This window comes from Anser anser (assembly GCF_964211835.1).
Source record: "Anser anser genome assembly, chromosome: 6".
In the NCBI taxonomy this organism is placed as follows: Eukaryota; Metazoa; Chordata; class Aves; order Anseriformes; family Anatidae; genus Anser; species Anser anser.
The window spans coordinates 24,225,539-24,246,638 of NC_139726.1; the positions used below are offsets into that span (position 1 = coordinate 24,225,539).

A 21,100-nucleotide genomic window follows, 5' to 3' on the forward strand; every position below is an offset into this window, starting at 1 on the left:
ACTTAACAAGAGAACAAGGGGAGTCTAACTTTCACAGTTCTGTAAAGGAGTTTACTACTGGTGATCTGGTTTTTGTGCTGACTTTAGAGCAGTTATCAGTGAAAATACCGGTTACCAGTAAATAATTTTTAGTGTAGTAAGAGCTTCACAGTTCAGCATCCCCCTTCATTCTGCCTTACATTTCATTTAGGGATTTATACTGAACTTCTGGTTAGAAGCTGTGGACTTGTTAATAAGGTTTTTCTTTTTCAACTAGTGCTTTGATATCCTGCAGTTTCTGTTACAATACTTTGTGCTGAGAGCATAGTGAATTCGAGAGACAGTACTTTTAGCGTGTGCTGTGCTAGTAACCTGCTAGCAAAGCTGTACCATCAGCTGTCTACTGAATGCTTTATGTCATATTCTGATGGTTCACAATGTGCTTTAGTAGTATATCAGATATAATGTGTACAACTTACAGATTAGCTCACCATTTTCTGAAGTTCAGTATGCTTTGAAATGGAATATGAGGAAAGGTCATTGGTGTGTGGAACCTAGAGAGGCAGAGGAATAAGAAATTAATACCATATTTTTCTGAAGCCCGTTAATGACCATACCTAGTAAAAAAAACAAAAAACACAACCCTGTTATTTTGACATTTTATTCAAGAAGTTATGTCTCCAGCAAAGCACTGTTTTCTCAACGTGTGTGAGATATTGGTACCATCTGTTGTGCAACTGACATCACTTCCAGAAACATCTTCAGGAGATATTTTCTGCCATACAAGCACTGACCCTCCTCATATTGTCAATTTAATAGGCTCCCATCAGGAAAACATTGTCATTCCGTTCCATGTCAGATGGCTTACAGAGTCTTGGATAATAATTTGGGAAGAAAAACAGGAAGAAAATGAAGAAAAACACTTAACTCTTTCAGTCTATGGTGTCTTTCTTGTAGACTTTATTGAATTGACTGGAAAACAAACAAAAAAACCCAAACAACCTTCATTTTTGAGGTTTCTTAAGTTAAACCTAGAACATACTGTTGGAAACAGAGAATCTAGTTTTTTTTGCTTAGATGATCATTGTCATGATAGAACAAGAATTAAAATTTTTCACTACCATATTTATATTCTTTCCAACCCATAAACACTCTAAATTGTTACAGGGTAATCATTTTCTCTAGCAGATAAATAATTGTACATAGTTTAAATTGCATCTGCTCATGAATAAAGTAAGGTGTTTTTTCTTTTTTTTTTCACTTTCAGAGATTTTTTGTCCTGGATAATGGACTGTTAAAATATTCAAAGTCACCAATTGATGTAAGTAAAGTTGCAGACTATTTTAAAATTTGTATTCAAATTCAACCTGCTAGAGCGATTAAACCTCATTCTCATACTAGGCATACTTATGACATCACACCCATGAAAGTTGTTGATGGATTCAGAGAGAGAGCTATATAAAGTGTGTAAGGTTTTGGTTGAGTTATATCCCCCCAGTTTCTGGCTTTTCTCACTTCTATGAAAATACAAGCTACATTTCTTAAAGTAATTTATTCAGTGAAGGTGCTTGAGAGATTAGCCCGACCATGTATTTTACTTTTTCAATTTTAATGTTAGTGAGAGCTGATTATTCTGAGATATGTGGATAGGACAGAGAAGTAATACAATGTACTTGAGATACAGGGGGTAGCATTAAATTAGTTACATTAAATACCAATAACCATCAAGCTGTAACAGCAGGGAGCTAAGAGCTGTCTAATTTTCTCAGCTTCTCACCTGTAGTTGTGTGGTGGTGTGAACTAACACATTTTTCATTTGGAGTTGGGACTGCACTAAGCACTTGTGTGATGTTTTTCTCATCTATAAAAACGCTAAGTGCTTAGTCTGATTGAGGTTTTAATTTTTATGTGGCTTTATATTAAAATATTCCTAAAATGGGAAAACACATCAGCACAAGATATTTTTCTCTTAACTGTAGTGAAGCGCATGATACTGCTAATTTCTTACCCTGCTTTTTGATTTCAGATACAGAAAGGCAAAGTACACGGGAGCATTGATGTAGGTTTATCAGTTATGTCCATCAAAAAGAAGGCTCGCAGAATAGATCTTGACACAGAAGAACATATCTATCATCTGAAGGTAAAAAATGGTGCAAATGTTTATTCTCTTCTCATCCGCAGTGGAAATAAATAACAATAATTAGAAAAAAAAACACAGTAAAAGTTAGGGGGAAAGAGTAATATTTTGAATACCTTCTTGACAGTGAGTTTCTTTCTAGGTGAAGTCCCAGGATTCATTTGATGCATGGGTTTCAAAATTACGCCACCACCGGTTGTACCGTCAGAACGAGATTGTGAGATCTCCAAGAGATGCTAGCTTCCATATATTCCCTTCAGCCTCTACTACAGAGTCTTCACCAGCTGCTAATGTATCGGATGGAAAGGTATGTAGTGTCCTTTTGTTGGAAACTCATGCCTTCTGGGCTTGCTTAAGGGCAGTTTCAGTGGGCTCTGCTGGTAATGCCAACAGAGGAGACCTTCTGCTGGGGGAACCAATGGCCAGCAAAAAGCTGAGAGCACACAGCTGAAAGACTGTCTAATTTATCTGTACCATAGACTTCATAAACAGGCTGCTATAGAGATCCTGCAAAGAATTCAATGTCTCCAGAAAAATTTGCTCTAGCCCTTGGCATTGGAAATAAATCTATTTTTCTGTCTAAATCTGTCTAACACCATTTCATAGTGGTTAGCAAATGCAGTGTGCTTCTGAGTTTGTGCTTAGTTTGTTTCTTCAATATGCTCTACAGAAACCCCTGCATCTTGGGGAAGTATATAGTCAAATCACAGATACCACTGAAATCACAATGCCTATTTTATTTCTTTATTCGAAAGTAGTATGATCATTACACTGACTGAGCAAGACATGCAACAGCAAGTGTAAGCATTTTATTTTGTCTTAGGTACAACAAAATAACTTCCCATGGCAGTCTCCTATACCTTGCAGTAACAGTCTTCCTGCAACTTGCACTACTGGTCAGAGTAAAGTAGCAGCCTGGTTGCAGGATTCGGAAGAGATGGACAGATGTGCAGAAGGTTAGTCTTTACTTTTTTTGTTCCTTACTCTTTCAGCAAAACATCTTGTTGGTATAAAATAATGTACGGTCAATGAAAGTGGTTAAGTTTCATCTTTACTTGCACATGAGGGAGCTCTTGAGGTACTTAGATGCTTACGGTGGGAAATTCCCTCCTTGCATGTGGTGGGATGATGCTTTTAAAATTTATTTTAATAATCTATATTATCTTAATGGATATCATTGTTAAAATGCAGTCAACTTTTGAGGTTCAGTCTTGTTGCTGACTCAAATAAAAATAAAAAGCGCTCAACATCTCTGAAAATAAGGTTATTAGATGCCTTACTTAGTAGGGTTTGGGGCATTTAACTCTTATACAATACAATGCCAATGATGGACATCATGGCAAAAAAAATATGTCTGAACTGAAGCACCTAATGTATTTTTGTTTCATATATGTTAGATCTTGCTCATTGTCAGTCAAACCTTGTGGAACTCAGTAAACTTCTTCAAAATTTAGAAATACTGCAGAGAACTCAGTCAGCACCAAATTTCACAGACATGCAGGTAAATATGTTTGAGAATAAGTAATCATGTTGAAAAATTTGTTCTTTGTGTTAAGGGAAGTATAAAGACATTGTTTGTTGACTTAGAATGATTTTCTGAAATCATAGGAACTCTTGGATGAAAAGTTTATCTGAATTTTGTGTTTATCTTAATTGTATGTAATAGTGTTTAATGTGTAAACAGATAAGGTGTATTAATTTAATGTTATTTGATTTAAATAGGATGAATCAAATGATTAAGTCAGTTGCAAAAGCAGAACTAAGAACTAATGCAACAGAAATACATGTATACATTGAAATTATATTTAAGGAATCGTTACTGTGCTGAGTAAGAAACTGTTTTAAGTTTTTAAGGAGTGGAAACCCAAACCCTCAAAGACAAAGCACACTGCATGTTCTAGAAAAAAGGGCATAGTCACAAAGGTCCTAAGGGGGTTGAACCATTTCCCAGTTCAGGGTGAGTTTTCCTTCTGACCACAAGAAAGCAACGGCAGATCCTAAGTCCTAAATACTTTCTTCCTTTTTTCACTCAGCCCCCTTGAGTACACAAATCTCCCAGTGGTGTTGCTGCATTGGAAAGTCATCCATATCTCATATCCAATGAGATAACGAGGCTTACCATTGGTTTCAGGAACAGGTGAACCCTGCATTGCTTGGAGTAGTAACAGAACAGAAGTACATAAGAGTTTCAAAATCTGGTCCTAAATATTGTGCACTATGAAGAAGGTATACCAATAGTTTTGCTAAATAAGTTAAATAAATCATTAGTTTATAGAAGTGTATGGGTAGCTACACCTGGTCACTGCTGTAGTTTTGGGGCCTTGCAGCAGCATTCTTTTCCTTACTTTCTAATTTGTCAATGTCTAACTCTACAGTTCTTTACTAACTTGGTGTACTTGTCTGTGTTGCTTGTGTCAACGTAATAGTACTTTGTCGCTTTTAACTATTTGTGTAATGTAGGCTAACTGTGTAGATATTTCAAAGAAAGACAAGCGGGTCACAAGACGGTGGAGAACAAAAAGTGTCAGCAAAGATGCAAAAATTCAACTTCAGGTACTGAATGCACAATGCTTTCTTTTTCACTGTACTTTTAGATTAATTTTTAAGCATGAAATGTTATATTAACTGAAAGTAAGAAGTCAATGTACTGTCTCTTATGGTTCTGATGATGTAAATTAAATCTCAGTTGGTTGTTTAAAACCTAGATAAGATAGTGAAAAATGTATTGATTTTACTTTCATTCATATGAAAACATTGCCATCTAGGGAGAGGAGGAGAAGCTGAACAGTAGTCAATTAAGGTGTAAAAAAGGCAATATGCATGCAGCACACGGGGATACTGATGTTCCATCTTAAACTTGCCAAGAAGGGCAGTTGGACAGGTGACATCAAGCTAAAAGTAGAAAACATGACTGAAATACTAAACATACCAGTTGTCTTTGTTAAGACCTATACTAGGAATGTTACCAATTAGAAGTATTCTCAAAAGCCCTCTCTTACGGAAAAGGCTACTATGGGAACAAATTAAATAAACTAAAGAATAAATTTCATGAAGAAAAAAGAATTTACCCCATCCTTACTGCCTTAGAGATTAAAAGTAAAAGCACAAAAATAAGCATACGAAGCTTAGATCACTGCTCGATCCAGGATGTCTTACTGTGTTTTGTCAGAAGTCAGTGTGTGTTTTGAAGCCTAATCCAAAAAAAAAAATATTTTTTTCATAAATCAGCAAGTTCTAATGAAGACTATAGTCAACTGCCTTCAGGAGCAAACAATCACCACAGTGCTGTCTGCAGAAGAATAAATAAATGCCAGCAACTTCTAATCCATTTAAATTCCTTGAAATTCATGCAAACTTTGAAAGCCTTTAATATGTTCCCTAGGGACACAATAAGGACTTTTCTGTGACTCAGCGGCACAATATAGAGTACTCTGTGGCTCATTTAAGACTGACAATCTTAAGGAAAGAAGAAATTGTAGTTGTGCCAGCTTTCTGATTGCAGCTGTTTTAGGTGACTTTTCTTCTAACAGTTATACTAGATAAATGATAACAGGTTGTACAATAAAGCATCTGTTAGGCTTAAAAGGCTTTATTTGTTAGGTTTGTAAAGCTTCATTTTGTAAAGAAGGAATTTTGGTGATTGATGTCATACCCTATCCCCAGCATTTGAAGGATCACTATGTTTTCCTGCTGCTGAATAATATAGGCTACTAATAAATACCAGAAAAATGGATGCAAGTACTTGGTGCCTGTGAAAAGAAAGTCAATACTGCATGTTCTTCATTCATACCACAGTGGTCGTGGAGAAATTCCTCCCCACAAACAAACAAGTAAATAAATAAAATAATAATAATAATTAAAAAAAGATGAAAAAATGATGAAAGCAGTCAATGTATGATCATCTAGTGTGGTCCATGAGGAATTGCAAGTCATTCTTGTGTCGCCTGCACCTTGCCAAAGTGACACCATCTTGGGCTTTCTGTGGGAGACTGTCCTTTTGGCACCCGACTCTCAAACTGCTGTTGGTGGCTTGACAGGTCTTGTGCTCCTGCTCCTGAATATCTCAAGTATGGTCACTTTGCAGATTCCCCTGGGAGAGTTTGTGTGCATGGACTGCTCTGCTTGGGTTTGTCACTGCTGGGGAGAGAAAGAAATCTGCTTAACAGCAAAGTTAGCTCCTGGCAGGCATTAACTTCTGACAAGTTTAATGGTGGAAATATAAAGCTTATTTTATTAGAGCAAAGCATTACATTATTGATGAATGATTTACAAATTAATCTGCAGGGAAACAGAAAAAATGATTCTAAATTGCATGCAAGTTGAAGGATGTTTACTCCCTTTTGGCTGCTCTGGTATCGTAACTAGTTTTATGAGCTCAAATACATTTCTTCCAAGGGCTATCCTGTCCCAGGAAAGGTCTAAAGCTGTGATCTGTGCAAGATGGCCTCACTCTGACTGCTTGTGTTATTCATAATTTGCTCATGTTGCTATTCTACTGCCTTCACATGCCTAGGCTTTTTTAAGCTTGCAGTCCCATTTTGTTCTTCTTTTAGCCATGCCTTCTAGTTTCCATGGCCTTCCTTATAGGTAATTTTTTTCAAGACTGTGCCAACTCTTTATAAACTATTTATAAGGACATCCACTACTTAGAATCACTTTGTCTAATTTGTAATTGTTTCTTCATGGAAGCTACACATAATTTGCTAATAAGTGGTGTGGACAGATTTGATACCAGAAATGCTTGTTATCCTTTTCCTTTCCCTATTCCTCCATACATTTCACTAGGTTTATGGGAGAATGCTAATACTAACATTGTAACTTTCAGCTAGTTGTACTATTATTTCTATCTGAAATACTCGCACCAATGTATTTTAGAGTGATTGTTAACTACCATCAAAAGAGCCTTTGGCAGTATGACGTTGAGAGACGTCCTTCCAGAGAGCCTGAAAATTAGGGAGCTCTGTAAATAGCTGACCTGTTCACAAATAATGGGGAACAAAGCTGTAATTTTTTTTCTAGCTCCGTGTCCACTGAATAAGATGCAAGAAGAGAATTCTCCCATCGAGGTTCTGTATTGTACTCATTATGAGTTAGTAAGATAGCTTTTGTATTCCTGCTAACACGTTCCTAGAATATGAGTGGTAGGTGTATAAAAAAAGTATATTTTAAACACTTTGTACTTACACAACTTACACAAGTTTGACTTTTTTTTTTTTTTTTACAAGTACATATTTACCATTTAGGTATACCAGTTCTGTATACGTTTAACTTTGCTCACACAGTTAATCCCCCTGACAAAAGTGGGGTTGCTTCCCCAGGTAAAATTGACCATAGAATATGTGTATACTTTTGTAAGATTTGGGGTTTAGTATTTCTGAATAAACAGCTTAAATAACAGGCTTAAATTCAAAAGAAAAAATACTTGGACTGCTTCTCTGAAGAAGGGTTGCTTACGTAAAGGAGGTTTATTTTGTTTTTAAAGAGTCTTTTTTAAAAATGTCTTAAGAAAATAGTCTGCAACAGCAGGTTAGTTGATCTGTATTCATTCATTTTACAAATGATACTTTTGTACAAAAACTGACATTCTTTTTTCTTTGGGTAAAAGACCAATTTGTCATTCTCATGGCATTCTAAAGATCTTCAAAGGAAGTAAAAAATAAAATACTACTGAACAGTACTACTGATCAAAATGAACTATCATTGATTTGATTTCCTTCAGTGCTCCAAGATGTAAAGTTCCAAGACTGATTTAAAGGGGGGTGGAGGGAGAATTTGTTTAACAAAACTATTTAGCACAGAGTGACCTGAAAAGTCAGCTTGCTCTACTGAGGCTTTCAGCTCATAAACAACCAGACCCAAAGACCGGGTTGCTACCTTTTCCCTTAAATAAGTACTTACATAAATGTTACTAATCGTAACTCAGATTTTTACCTCACGTTATATTGTGTTTGGGGGTAGTGGTTCTGCAGAGCTCATTGTTCCACGTTTAATAAAGTATACTTGCATTCCACATCTTGCAGATTTTGAGTGCTTAATATATGTATTTGTGCATGATTATCTCTCTATACGTGTATGTATAAATTCATATATGTCCCTATTAAACTGTAATGTTCTTCTAAATTCCTATTCAGAGGATAGACATACTTCTGTAGGGCAGAGAGCTTTGTATTCTGCATATGATGCAGTATCTGCTTTAATGAAGTTGGTACTCTCTGTTTTAGAGGTTTTATACATGTTTTTAATATAACAGTTTTACAAAAAAGGTGCAAAGCAAGGCTTCTCTTACTGCCATCATCAGAAAAACCTTCCACAGTCCGTAGCATTGCCAGAAGCATCAACCAGAGGGTGGAGGGTATGGAGACTTCAGCTAATAATTGGACTACAGTATTCTGTTCTTCAGTATGATGTCCACGTGTCCAGTCGATACCATTGTTATTTCCATGGTGCCCATGTAGCTTTCAGAAAAAACATGTAAAAATGTATATAGATTTAAAAATACTGAAGTGGCTGTAGATGAAGATATAGGTGAAGAAGAATGTAAAGGAATTAAAAATTGTTTTCTATAAGCAGAAAGGTGGCTTTTCTAGTCTTCCAAATTCTTTAAATGACTTCAGAATAGTATCATTTTGATCAGACATAAAATAGAAGGGCTTTATGATAGGTGTGGAGCTCTTCTTCATTAGGCAGACTTCATGTACCATGTACTTGACTTTGATGTACCAAGATGAATTTTCTTAAAGGTAAAATACAAGTGAAATTAGGCAGGAAGAGGACACAAGTTAGGCATGCGGAAAAGGAAGAAGTTGTTAGAATACTTAGTTTTCGTTTGCATTGCTTTATCTGAGATTTTGCATTGCTTTGGAAGCCTTGCCTTTAGTAATGTACAGAAGGAGAAATCTGATCCTGTGGAACTCAAAGAATGGTGTGTGGGAAAAATGAACAAATAAGCCCAGGGATGGACACAGAAATTCTAGAGCTTTGCAGAGGAATGTTTACATAAGCAAGCTGCCTATAACACACACCCCAACAAGTTTTACCATTGAGATGCATGCATCTCCAGTAAACGCAGTTCATGCACTTCCACTAATGCAAAGTGATCTCTTCCAGAATTCATTTTCTAGATGGTCAAGTGACCCCAAGAAGGAGTTTTGGTTTTGTTTTCTGCCATGCCATAGCATCCTTTTTGTTTTCTTATTCCATAATTGTCTTACAGCTCTGAAATGCAGAGCTAACTTTTATTTTATTTATTTATTTATTGTAGTCTTAGTGAGTGCACTGCAGTCCACCTCTTATGGAGATAATTTTAGCAAAGTACCTAGCTATATAAGTCTCTGGCATACACAGGTGTGAACATGCTGTATGTTCTCAGAATGTGTAGGCCATACAAGTTAACAAAATTGAAATCCACTTAAAGACTTTCCCTCTCCCTTTTCTGATCACCTTTCATCTTCCTGTGTCCCATCACCCCTTCCCTTCTCTTTCTCTACTTCCTTCTCTTCTCGCATTCACTGTCAGGAAGGGCCGGCACCGAAGGGCCAGTTCAGCACAACACGACGCCGGCAGAGACTAGCAGCTGCAGTGGCTACAACAGTGAGTGGATTTAAAAATCAAGGGATAGCTCTAAAGATGGGAAGCTGTGTAACTTGAATGTGTAATAAGCTTATGAAGATGTTTCGTATGCTTTATGGAGGTGTCCATTCTACCCACTCTCAGCTGAGTCACTTAGAAGTGGTCAGGCCTGACACAACTGAATTTCACAGATGAGGGTCTGAGCTTGTTTTCGTGGTACATGTCCCTCCTCCTTTAGGCAAGTGCAGGTGGTGATTAGACTCAGGCCCTGCACTCTTTGAACATGGCTTTGATATACTCTATCTTTATTATTCAAAATGGAAAGAAATGATCAAATTCTGTAAAAGATTCTTGTGACAGTCCATAGCAAGACAGCAGAACCAAGGAGGTTTGCTACAAACACAAAATCATGAAATTTCTTGATTTTTTTTTTTAGTAATACAAGGTTAGCCTTTCCATTTAAGACGCTTTCTGTTTACATTCCATTATCCCCAAAAGTCATATTACTACCACTAATGTTTGTATTTCATTTTGCTAATTCTCCAAGTCTTTGAAACAAAATTTGGAGCTCTGAAATCAATGTGGGGGCTGCTAATTGTGAGGGGAGGAGCTATTTGTGAAATCAAATTAGCATCATAAGTATATCTTCAGCTGCTGCCTTGTCAGGAAAGCAATTATTGGGAATGCACAATACAGACATTAGGCTAGTCCCTTAGCTGATTAGTGCAACAGCTAGATAGGGAAGACAAAAACAAATCAGAAAAAAGAACTCTGTGTAACTAAAGAATAAAGTGAGCTTTAAACACAAACCCTTGCTGAGATCAAGCAGTGAACATCAAGCTAAAGTTTTCAAGGGTCTGCAGCTCTAGCCCACAGCTAAAATCCGCTAGATCAGACACAACTTCTTCTTAAGCCCGGCTGCCTGAACCACAAACCTCATTTACTCTTAGGTCCTCATAAAAAATATGAGCGAAGTCAGTGCTACTCCAGTTCCAAAATTAACTCATCTAAATTTAATCTCCTGTAATCAGTTGATGCCGAGTGTTGGTGCAGCATATCAGTCAATAATTGATTGGTAGTCCAACCTCATCAGTCTGCCCACCTAGCAGCGGAATCTACCCCCATCTCAGTGTTCATGGCTGAGCAGTGTCAATGGGAGGCTCGACCAGAAAGTTCAGTAGGAGTTAAACAGCCTGGACAAGGGCTGTGCCAAGGAGTGCTCAAGTGGACCAAATACAGCTGGTCCTGGACTGCAAGGCAGCCAGCATCAAAAAGGGGTGGTAGATGTCCAGGGGATTGCTGAGTTGTCACCTGCAGCTGACGTGAGGAGCTGAGGAGGGAGGTCTTGGAAGAGCTGGAAAAAATGCAGGAGGGAGGAAAGCTGGAGGCACCAAAATGACTCCTGTACCACTGGTTCCTGTACCACACTACCAGGAACAATCTGTTCCTACATGGATATCTAATTCTGAAGAGGCTGATGGATGAGTGGGTATTTCAGCCTCTGGAGTAAAGCAGAAAGTCAGGACAAGGTACACCTGCGGTTATGTCTAGAAGAGTGAGGAGGAAAAAAAATAGAGGGATGCGTCAAGGAGTTAAATATTTTAAAAACAGAAAAAAATTAAACAAGTACTCAAGGCAGTATGAAGTCACCATAAGAGAAAGCACGGCAGTGAAAGGAAAAAAGGGAAGAGAAGTATGTGGCAGTGTTTCTTAGACTTCAAGGGAATGAGTTTGTTCAGTGTTGATGTTTTTCATCAGTTGCGAAAAGTAACTTGGAAACTGTCCTGAAAGATGCAGATGAGAGTTCATATCAGTCAACAGTTAAGAATTTTTGTTTCTTGTATCTAAAGCGATCAGCAAAGCAGCTACTTGTCTCTGTCATGTAAATGTACATTTCTTGTGAACAGTGTGACAATATTTGTAGAACATGTTCTTTTTTCCACAGACCTCACTGCAGGAACATTGCTTTTCAGCCTGGCCAGCTGAGGTACAAGGCAGAAGTGATGACTCTAGAGCAGGTCTCTTCAGCCAGGTTCATCAAGAAGTGTCTCAGGAAACCCTCACGTGCAGGCAGCAGGGCCACAGCTCCTCCAGTCTGCATGGGGCTGGGGCAGCCTGCCCTGTCACTGTGGGCACGTGGAGCTGCGGGGCTCCCTCCAGCTCCTGCATTATAACAGGGCAGCTTTCTTTCCTGCCTTCAGGATGGGTTTGAGGACTGGGGACATGTTCCCCACACACAGCGCTATGCTGTAGCCACCTACTCTGCTGTCCTAGAGCCGCCTGGAGCAACTAGACCTTTGCAGTGCGCCCAGCCAGAAAGTTTTGGAAATGTATTCTCTCGTGTAAGAAGAGAGAAGGTTTTGTAAAGGAAACTTAAAATTAAGCTGTGTAAAAAATATAAGGGAGTTTGGCTGCTGAGAGAGGCAGTCTGGTACTGGCAAAGAATATAACGGGACAAATGTCCAGCATGCATGGAAGGAATTTATTCTACATCCCTTGTTAATAAAGCCTTCTTGATATGAGTCAAAAATAATGTCCAATGAAAAATACCTACTTTGTTGGTATAGTTAGAAATCAAAACACATGAGAGAAGAGGACAAAGTTGACACTGGATAGGTGTCATAGGGCCATTAGGTTGTGCTGTACATACCTGGAAGTTGAAGAGCAGGGTGGAAAGTGATATTTTGCAGAAAGTGCTCCAGGTTGAAGTGGGATATGATGACTAGGTCCAACAGGATTTTGAGAGTTTCATCAGAGAATAAGAGACCTAAAACATGTGTTCATGGCAAATGTTATGGGATTTATAGAACCATTCTCTAATCAAATAACAAGGTACCGATTTCAAATACTGATGGCAGTATATAACTTATCTGTTGATTAAAAAAAAAAAAAACCTTAGTAATATGACTTTTTATATTATATGCCACTTTTATCATGCCTCAGAAGACACATTTTATTTTTTGTCCCCATTTTTCATATTTGAATAATTACATTGGGCTGCAGTGTGGAAATTCTTTATTTATACATTTGATGAATATCATAAAATAAATTAGATTGAATGTGTTGAATGTGGTTAAAAGTGTTTAATACTGAAGTAACAAAATGTAGTTCTGCATGCCTTCCCTTTGCATTTAGACTTGAAAATTAGGCTCTTGGCCTATTTTTTATACAAATGTATGTAAATGGTGAAATTAAAATAAAACATATACTCACACACACACATCACATATGTAACAGCAGTATCCATACGCTGCATATGGAGCATATAGGTAACTGTTCAGTACATATGATACATTTATATATATTACTTATAAATAAGGTATGCACGCATATATATATATTGCTGTACTTAAAAAGTGTAAAAGGAAAAAGAGAAGTGGAAATTATAATCTAAAATGTTTGCTGCATTTTACTAAACTGCATCTCTTTGCATTAATTTATGGCTTATACGCTTTAAGTGAGAGTCAGATGGAGTTTTGATTTATTGTTTGTTTGTTTCATTAGAAAGAATATAGAAAGACTACATGCTTTTTCCCTATTCATAGTTGCTAGTACAGTGGGTTTCAACTCAAGGTGTACCAGTAGTTTTGAAAAAATTTAATGATATATTTGAGAATATTGTATCCTATTTCTAGATCTGTGGAGGAACTTGCATACTTGCATACAGATGTTGGTATTGTAAAGACAGATTCATACGATATGGACTCTAAAATGCCAAAATATAAAGCAGCATGTTTGGTGGTTCAACTTTCCAATCCTTTTTTAAGCACTAGGAGCTGGTCCATTTTTGTAAATGTTAGAATTTAAATACTCTACTGTTAGCAGTTAGCTCTGTATTTAGGCTTTCTTTTGTCTGTTTCAGTGAAAATTTTCAAGAAGTACAAGGAATTCTACATCGACTGTACTGAGATTTTGGACAGTAAAAAGTTAAATGTTTTTTCTTGCTATGTTCATCACATTGTGAATCATGTATTTTTTTTTCAGAAGGAATTTATATTTTGCTGCAACAGAATCAAATGGTTGTTTGCACCTTAAACAATATTTATTTACTGTTTCTCTCTGTAGGTCCCTTTCAGTGCTACGATGTCCCCTGTTCGGCTGCATTCATCCAATCCCAACCTTTGTGCAGACATCGAGTTTCAGACTCCCCCAAGCCATGTAACAGACCCTCTGGAGTGCTCTACTGAGTACATGAAACTTCAAGAAGAATTCTGCCTGATGGCTCAAAAAGGTAACTGGAAATGTCAAGCCTTTCCTTCACTATGCTTCTCTGTTGTGTTTCATTATTTCCTTCACTTAGTTATGACCAAGACATTCATCTGTATTAGATGATACTGTACGAGAATTTTTAGCTGGACACGTGGCATACATAAAGATGACATATGTTGTCCTTAATATATTTTCCATGGATGTTGTGAATATGGAGATAGGTAGTCTGTCTGACAAGGGATTTTTTTTTTTTTAGAAAACTTCCAAATTTCTTTTTGCACCTTGTAAATACATGATTGGATTTGCAAACATTTTTTTTTTACCTCTTCCAAAAGATGAATCAAAATGCCACTACTACATATATCTCTTGCAGGGTGTTTTTGTGCACAAGTTTTTGTGAGATGTTCTCTGCATCAATGGAAACAACAGAAGTAGTGCTTACTAGTAGAATGTACTTTAGAGATGTCATTGTATTGCTAATAAAAGAATGATCCTGCATACTGAAAAATGCTATTTTAAAAAGTATTTGTTGTCAGTTTGCTATCTGTTACATAACAAACACAGGAAAAATGTGACACTACTTTCTTTAAAATTATCAAAAATCTGTTTAAAGACCAAGTAATCTTTGTTATCAGTGCAATATTAAGTTTTATGAGAACTTTAGATTTTATTACCCTGAAAAAAAAAAAAAAACAGGAAAAAAAGACAACATTGGACACAGGTTTTCTAAATATACAATTTTCCATACGCTCAGCATCAAGAATATGCTCAGATGACATATGTGAACATATTGTATGCACATTACAACCTGTAAGCTGTAAGTGTTTGTACTTAATTTGGGCACAGATTACTTGAAGTTCAGATCTTTGTTACGAATTTATGTAACTGTGGGATGGAAATCTCTCTCTCTGTCTTTATTGCTGAAATATTTTAGTAAATGTAAATGTGCAGATCCATAGCTGAGACAACACTTGTTTTCTTTTTTGTTTCATTTTTCCTTAGTGCATTCTCTTTTGAAGTCTGCCTTTAACAGCATAGCTATAGAGAAGGAGAAGCTTAAGCAGATTGTTTCAGAACAGGATCTTACAGGTCACAATGCTCAAATAGCACACCTCAGACAGTCCCTCTCTCAGGTATGTTCTTGATTTGATTCCAGGCACATCTAGTTTGCCAAATGCACTATTTCTTTTGTATTTTGGCCATTCCCTGAGGTAGAGGGAGCCAAGAAAATAGCCAGGTTCTTAACCAGAACTATGGCATATGTTCTGTTATGGACATGAGAACATAGGCCTAACCTCAGTGCATGTGGAGAATATAATTTGCTTGTGTAAGCATGCATTTATTATGGTTTTCCAAGGTAAAGTAAGGGCATCAAAGATTTTTATGCAACTGATATATATTTTTATTGGAGCTATTTCCACCACAGTCAAGGAGATAGTCTCATTTTCTTAATTAAGTTTTACATTTTGACTGTATATTTTCTGATTTGTTTTGTATGTCCATGTCTCCAACTGCAAAAGGAATCATGCGTTATTACATGATTACAGAATAATCATTAATAAATTGGATTTTCAGATACTAACTTGTTACTGGCTGGTGTCTCTCCCACTTAAGCCAAAAGGAAAATTGTCATTGGCTTTAGTTGGAAAGAAAGATGAAGCAACAGTAAGTGCTCTGGTGAACTCCTACCCTACACCATTCCATGAGATGTATCTTTCGGTTGCAAAATAACTCAAACATTTGATTTCATAGACAAGGAAAAGTGAAAGATTTTACTATAAAAAGTGGATATCTTTGGAACTTTGCATCTGCAAGAAATGAAAGCAGAGATTTAAAGGCAAACAGAACTTCACCTAAACGTGAAGAAAATTTCCAACACTATTATTGTTACTGTGGTTGTTTTTTCTTATTGCTGTGAGATTAAAATCGATGCATAATGTTTCTGTAGACATAGATGCATAACACATTATGCAGATTGAGTGCTGTATATTGTAATAAAGGTTAAGGCTAAAGATGAGGGCAACCATTTCTGGTTATTGATAAAAATTTAACCAGGACCTGTCGAGACTCACTAGTAACGTGTATGAAATAGGTGGTCACGTTCTTATAGTTGCTGGCCTCCAGTGTTAGTTTAAAAATAATTTTCAAACATATTTCATTGTCTCAATGGTGAGTAAGTGGAAATTTGGCACAGTCAGACAGATGGGTTTAACCAGTCTCATGACCAGATTTGAGGAGTTTAAGAAGCTACAGCCCAGCTGTTGTTAGTGGTCTAACCTTGTATCTGCTCACCTGGTAGATGACAACTATGAACGTACCCAGACCATTTCAGAATAAAGCAAAATGGGATAATTTAAACTGTTTTCAGAGACAGTTTAAGCTAACCTATTGGTCCTACTTTGTTTCAGTGCAATCACGGGATCTATTTCAGAGTTTGCTCTTGGGGGAGAGAGAAGCAGGTTATTACTGTATTATAAAAGACACTGTCCACTAAATCAGTATGTCTGTCTGCTGTTTGCTTCTATGATCCCTAGCACTGAGGGTGTATTAGGTTTAAGTCAGTTCATGTTCTGGGTAACACATTGTATTTTTCTGGATTTCAACAAACAGGTGCTTCTAGACATCAGGTGATGTGTATGTGCACCCAAATTTATAATCTAGCTTGGGCTTTAACAAAGGAGAAAAAACAGCAGATACCAAATGGATCAGTAGTTTGAACTGAGCACATACATGCAAATTTATCAGCTTGATCTCAATAGACAGTCACCTAGTGATGCTAGTGGTTATGTTTTTTTTTTATCATTATTTTTATTTTTCCCTGCTGGAAAGCAAGCCATTTCCTTTTGTGGGCTCTTAGCATTGATAACCTTCATTCAGAAAGTGCTGTAGAGTTGTAAATCAAGAATTTCGCAGGTGGTTCCTGTTAGCTGTTTTGCAGTTTCATTCTTTCTTGCTGCATTCACTCTCCATTTTGGTAATGTACATAACCCACTGGTATAGCTGCCAAGGAGCTATCTGAAGAATCAAGGTAGAATGTAACTGTAATATTGTGGGAGAATATCCATTCCCCCTGACCCTGGAAGATTACTGAAAGCAAGCCAACGAAAAGGTTAAGTCATGTTAGAGAGGATCTCAAAATGGGTATTTAACTATAAACGGAAGAAAGGAAGTTCTGTGATTTCTTAGGAAATTTCTGAGAATAAGCTTTTTTTCTTTTTTCTTTTTTCCTGTTTAACACTTTCTTTTTAATTTTAAATGAAATGTGCAATTTTTATTTTAAGGCTCTCAACCAGAATGCCGAACTAAGGAGTCGCTTGAACAGAATACATTCAGAATCTGTTATTTGTGATCAGGTTGTCAGTGTAAATATTATCCCTAGTCCTGATGAGGTAAGATTTCAGCCTTTAATGGATTTAGAGTACAATCAAACCTTGCTAATTCTCACTGAAGGTGAGAAGTGAAAGTGAAAGTGCTGAAACACACCTGGCAAATTATCAAATCTTAAAGATTGGAAAGTAGATTTTTATAGAAATTTTCAGATTATATTTTTTGTATATAAAATTAAACTTCTGTATTTTGTGTATGTCAGAGCTAACAAAATAACTCTGGCCTCTGCAGAGAAATAGGGAAGGACTGCAACTTTGAAATATTAATTGTTGAGTGTGGGAATTAGTGAGGTTTTACTGTATTTGAATGTAGCACACAATAAGACACAGTAGGTAACCACTTCTGTATCTTAGTTTCTTGCCAAATCAACAGAACAGTGTATTATTTAATAGCCTGATCTTGCAAGTGCTTAAGGGCTTGCTTGATGTTTAATTTCTTGAGTGGCATTCAGACAGTTCAGTCTATGAACCAAGCACTAGATTAATAGCACGTTTGCAACATATAGTCTATCTTGTTTTGCTTTCTTGAGTCAACAGATTACCAAACGTTTATATTAATTTCAAATCAGTCTTCCTCAAAAGAAGGACAGATCTGAATTTGTGAGTTATATGTTGCAATTAATATTGTCATTTTGACAACATTCTGCTTGCATTTTACCAAAATACTTTCCATTTGTCATTTCCACTTATTATTTTCTATGCATACACTGTTTCAATTAACATAATGTTGTCTCCTAATTATTTTTTCCAACAAGAAAGGCAGGTGAAAATCTGTTTCTGGTTACTTTTGTTTATTTGATTTTTGAAAATGTCCATACAATTTTTCTAAAAGCCCAGATGTTGTACACTGGTAACAGAACATAGAGGTGATGCAGTGCCACAGCACAGCAACGTGCATTCAGATCATCTGGCAGTGAGGATCTGAGCAATGACCATCTCTTCTATTTTGTATTTTTTGTTGGATAGCTGTTTCCTTTCATTATATTCATAGTTACCTTGGTACAAGTTTATCTGACTGAGGGAGTATGTCAAAGAGGATCCCAGGTCTCCCTCTCAACTCTCTTGATTGCTTTATAAATATAATGTTACAGTTTGAAGATATATGCATGAGTAAGCATCCTTTTCAGGTAGGGGCATGTGTATTTTTCCAAGTCCCTCCAGCTTGTACAAAAAATTAAAATTTTAATCACTTCTGTAAAGATAATACCGGAATGAGCTTCTGTTTTCATTATAATTCATCAAAAATCGAAACCCAGCCACAAGCCCAAGTGAAAACCCCAGGGAAAAATGAAAGGTTTTTGACCTCTTGGCTTGTTTGTGATTTTTTTATTGTTAGTGCATTTTAAGGCAACTATATAGAGGCAAGATTGAGATGGCAACAAAATCACTTGCGGGACTTCTGTAGTAAGATGAATGGGAGTGGCATTCCCATCTGAAGAGTAATGGTGTTTAAAAGGGCTTCAGTAGTTTCGTCTGTATTATCCCTGAAGCATTATGCTGTATAAATTGGGGGATTAAGTCAGAAGCCTGTTTGCTTCCACAGCAGTAGCTACTTTGGTGGAATGGTACAGGGAGAGAATCTTAATTTTTTTTCTCCCTTCTTAAAGCTTGTTGGGTAACTTTTTGAAAGGTGGTGTTCTTCCCATAAATAGCAAGAACAGGAAGATATGTCAAGCTATTTAAATTAGCTTCTCCCCATATTCATATACACATGGCACAGTTTGGGAATTCTTACCTTTGCTGTTAAATTCTCTTTATGATAAGCCATAAAGAGTACATTCCCGCTAGTAGTAGCAAGTCAGAATTAATTGTTTAATTCAGATGAGATTTGGAATACAAATATGGAATAAAGGCAAGTAAATGTTTATTATAGCCATCCTCTTGAATATTCAAACTTTTCAAACATTACTAAACTGGTTAACAAGGCTATTTATTTTGAAAGTAATTTATAACTTCCTGGTCTTCCTGAGTTTTGGTTGTATCAAGGCTAGGTCCCAATAATATTAGTTGTTACGATCAGATGTCTTTTTCATCTGAATTTTGTGGTTGAACTTGTCTGACACAATCCGGTTATTGTCCACAAAATTGTTCCTCTGGATACAGAACTAGCTCTGTGATTATTCATGCTGCTAAAGCTTATCAGTTGATGCTAAGCAGGCCTCAAATGAAGACATGTATGTCACTGCTCAGATTGCACTTCATTTCGTACTTGTCTGAGTTTCACATGTTTGGTACACAGAAAGTCCTGCTAAAATGCTGTCTTTACTGTATTTGACATAGAAAAATATTCAGATGATTTACCCCTTTTATACATATTTCTTTATTATTATTGTAAATAACACTTTTATTTTTCTGTGCTTTATTTGCAGACAGGTGAACAAATTCATGTCAGTTTGCCATTGTCCCAGCAAGTTTCTAATGAGAGCAGGCTCTCTATGTCTGAATCAGTGTCAGAGTTCTTTGATGCACAGGAGGTGCTTCTGTCTGCCAGCTCATCAGAAAATGAGGTAGGCTATGATGGCATGCTGCAGCTTTGCTGTCAGATGGATTCAGGTATTGCTGCCTCTAGTGGATGATTATTTTTAATGCTGCTTAGAGTAAAAAGGTGTCAAAATGCATAAGATATAGATAAATTCACATGAGACTCACTCACGATGGGCTGCAGAGGTTTCCTGAAGTATAAAACTGAGCTGAAAGTTGTATAATTAATGTGTGTTCAGTACATGTCCTTGATAGACTATGGCAGTTTCAGAGATGGATGACAGACAGGACCAAATAGGTCTGTCTATGCAGATTTTGATTTTAAAATATTCATTAAAAACAAAGAAAAGGTCTTCTATCATACGTATAAGGTTATTCTCTGTAATCAGAGAAGTAGACAAGCATAAAAAATTGCCTCATTGAAGCTCAAAGGTGAAACAGTTGGATACTTTTGTGGCTCTGTGTCATGTGGCTGTCCCCACCTTTCCCATGCAATTTATCTTGTTAAGTGACCTGGTATGTTGTGGGTTGGCACTTCAGCATCCTATTCAAGTTGTGCATCAGACAAGCGGAGATTACCAATTTGTCTTTTTTGTTGTTTATACTTACCTGTTTTCTCCATGTGAGTTTTGGAAAATCGTCTGTGATTAATTATAATTAATTCTAAGAGAGCTGTTTACAAAACTGCTAAACTCAATCACAAACCACCATGATTCTAAATGAAATGATTGTCTGCAGAGCAGACTGTTATAGTTTTCTTCCACCTTCATTATCGATCTCTTTAACTTGCTAGCAGATGAGCTCTGTCAAAATTTCACAGGTTTAGAGTTTCTCAAGCTTTATTTTCCAAACCATGCAAATTAAAAGCAAACCATAGTTTCAGACAGTGGAGAACATCCTGTTTCTAAATTGTCACTGTCCAGTATAATTTTTTTTAGGAACAAATGGCATTTTTTTTTGTCCTGAAAATCCGGTTTCATGTTACAAATTGCCAGTTCAACTGGCTTGTGACCATAGCAGCTTCATGCAGAAGATGAGCTTGCCAAAGGGGTGGGTTTGTCCAGAACTGCTGACTTATAATGGGAAACAATTGCAGTGTTAAATTCTTTTATGTTATATGGAGAGTGCTGTTGCCTGTTGTCAGGCATATGTCAGGCAAAGACCTCAGGGTGTCTACCTGAAGCTGACAGCTTTAGTTTCAATTTCAGCCTCAGCCATAGCTTGCTCTCATAGCACAGAGAGGACCCTGTGGCATTAGAAGTAAGCAATGTGAAGCAATGTTGAGAGAAACAGGATAGGGAAAAGACACATTCAAGGCTGAAAGCAGTTGAGAGTAAAA

General features: G+C 36.8%; 1 protein-coding gene across 9 annotated transcripts in view; it reads left to right on the forward strand.

Annotated features, from left to right (window-relative positions):
- Positions 1-21,100, forward strand: part of OSBPL6 (oxysterol binding protein like 6) — a 99,101-nt gene that overhangs the window by 59,364 nt on the left and 18,637 nt on the right. For 2 of the 9 annotated variants that reach the window (XM_083841012.1, XM_083841013.1), the window contains 11 exons: positions 1,247-1,300; positions 2,006-2,119; positions 2,259-2,423; positions 2,940-3,072; positions 3,514-3,617; positions 4,577-4,669; positions 9,632-9,706; positions 13,751-13,916; positions 14,897-15,027; positions 17,176-17,283; positions 19,650-19,787. In XM_083841012.1, the coding sequence (XP_083697138.1) occupies positions 1,247-1,300; positions 2,006-2,119; positions 2,259-2,423; positions 2,940-3,072; positions 3,514-3,617; positions 4,577-4,669; positions 9,632-9,706; positions 13,751-13,916; positions 14,897-15,027; positions 17,176-17,283; positions 19,650-19,787 (1,281 nt within the window). The remainder of the gene's footprint in view (positions 1-1,246; positions 1,301-2,005; positions 2,120-2,258; positions 2,424-2,939; positions 3,073-3,513; positions 3,618-4,576; positions 4,670-9,631; positions 9,707-13,750; positions 13,917-14,896; positions 15,028-17,175; positions 17,284-19,649; positions 19,788-21,100) is intronic. The other 7 variants (XM_083841017.1, XM_083841019.1, XM_083841016.1 and 4 more) reach the window with 6 other exon arrangements.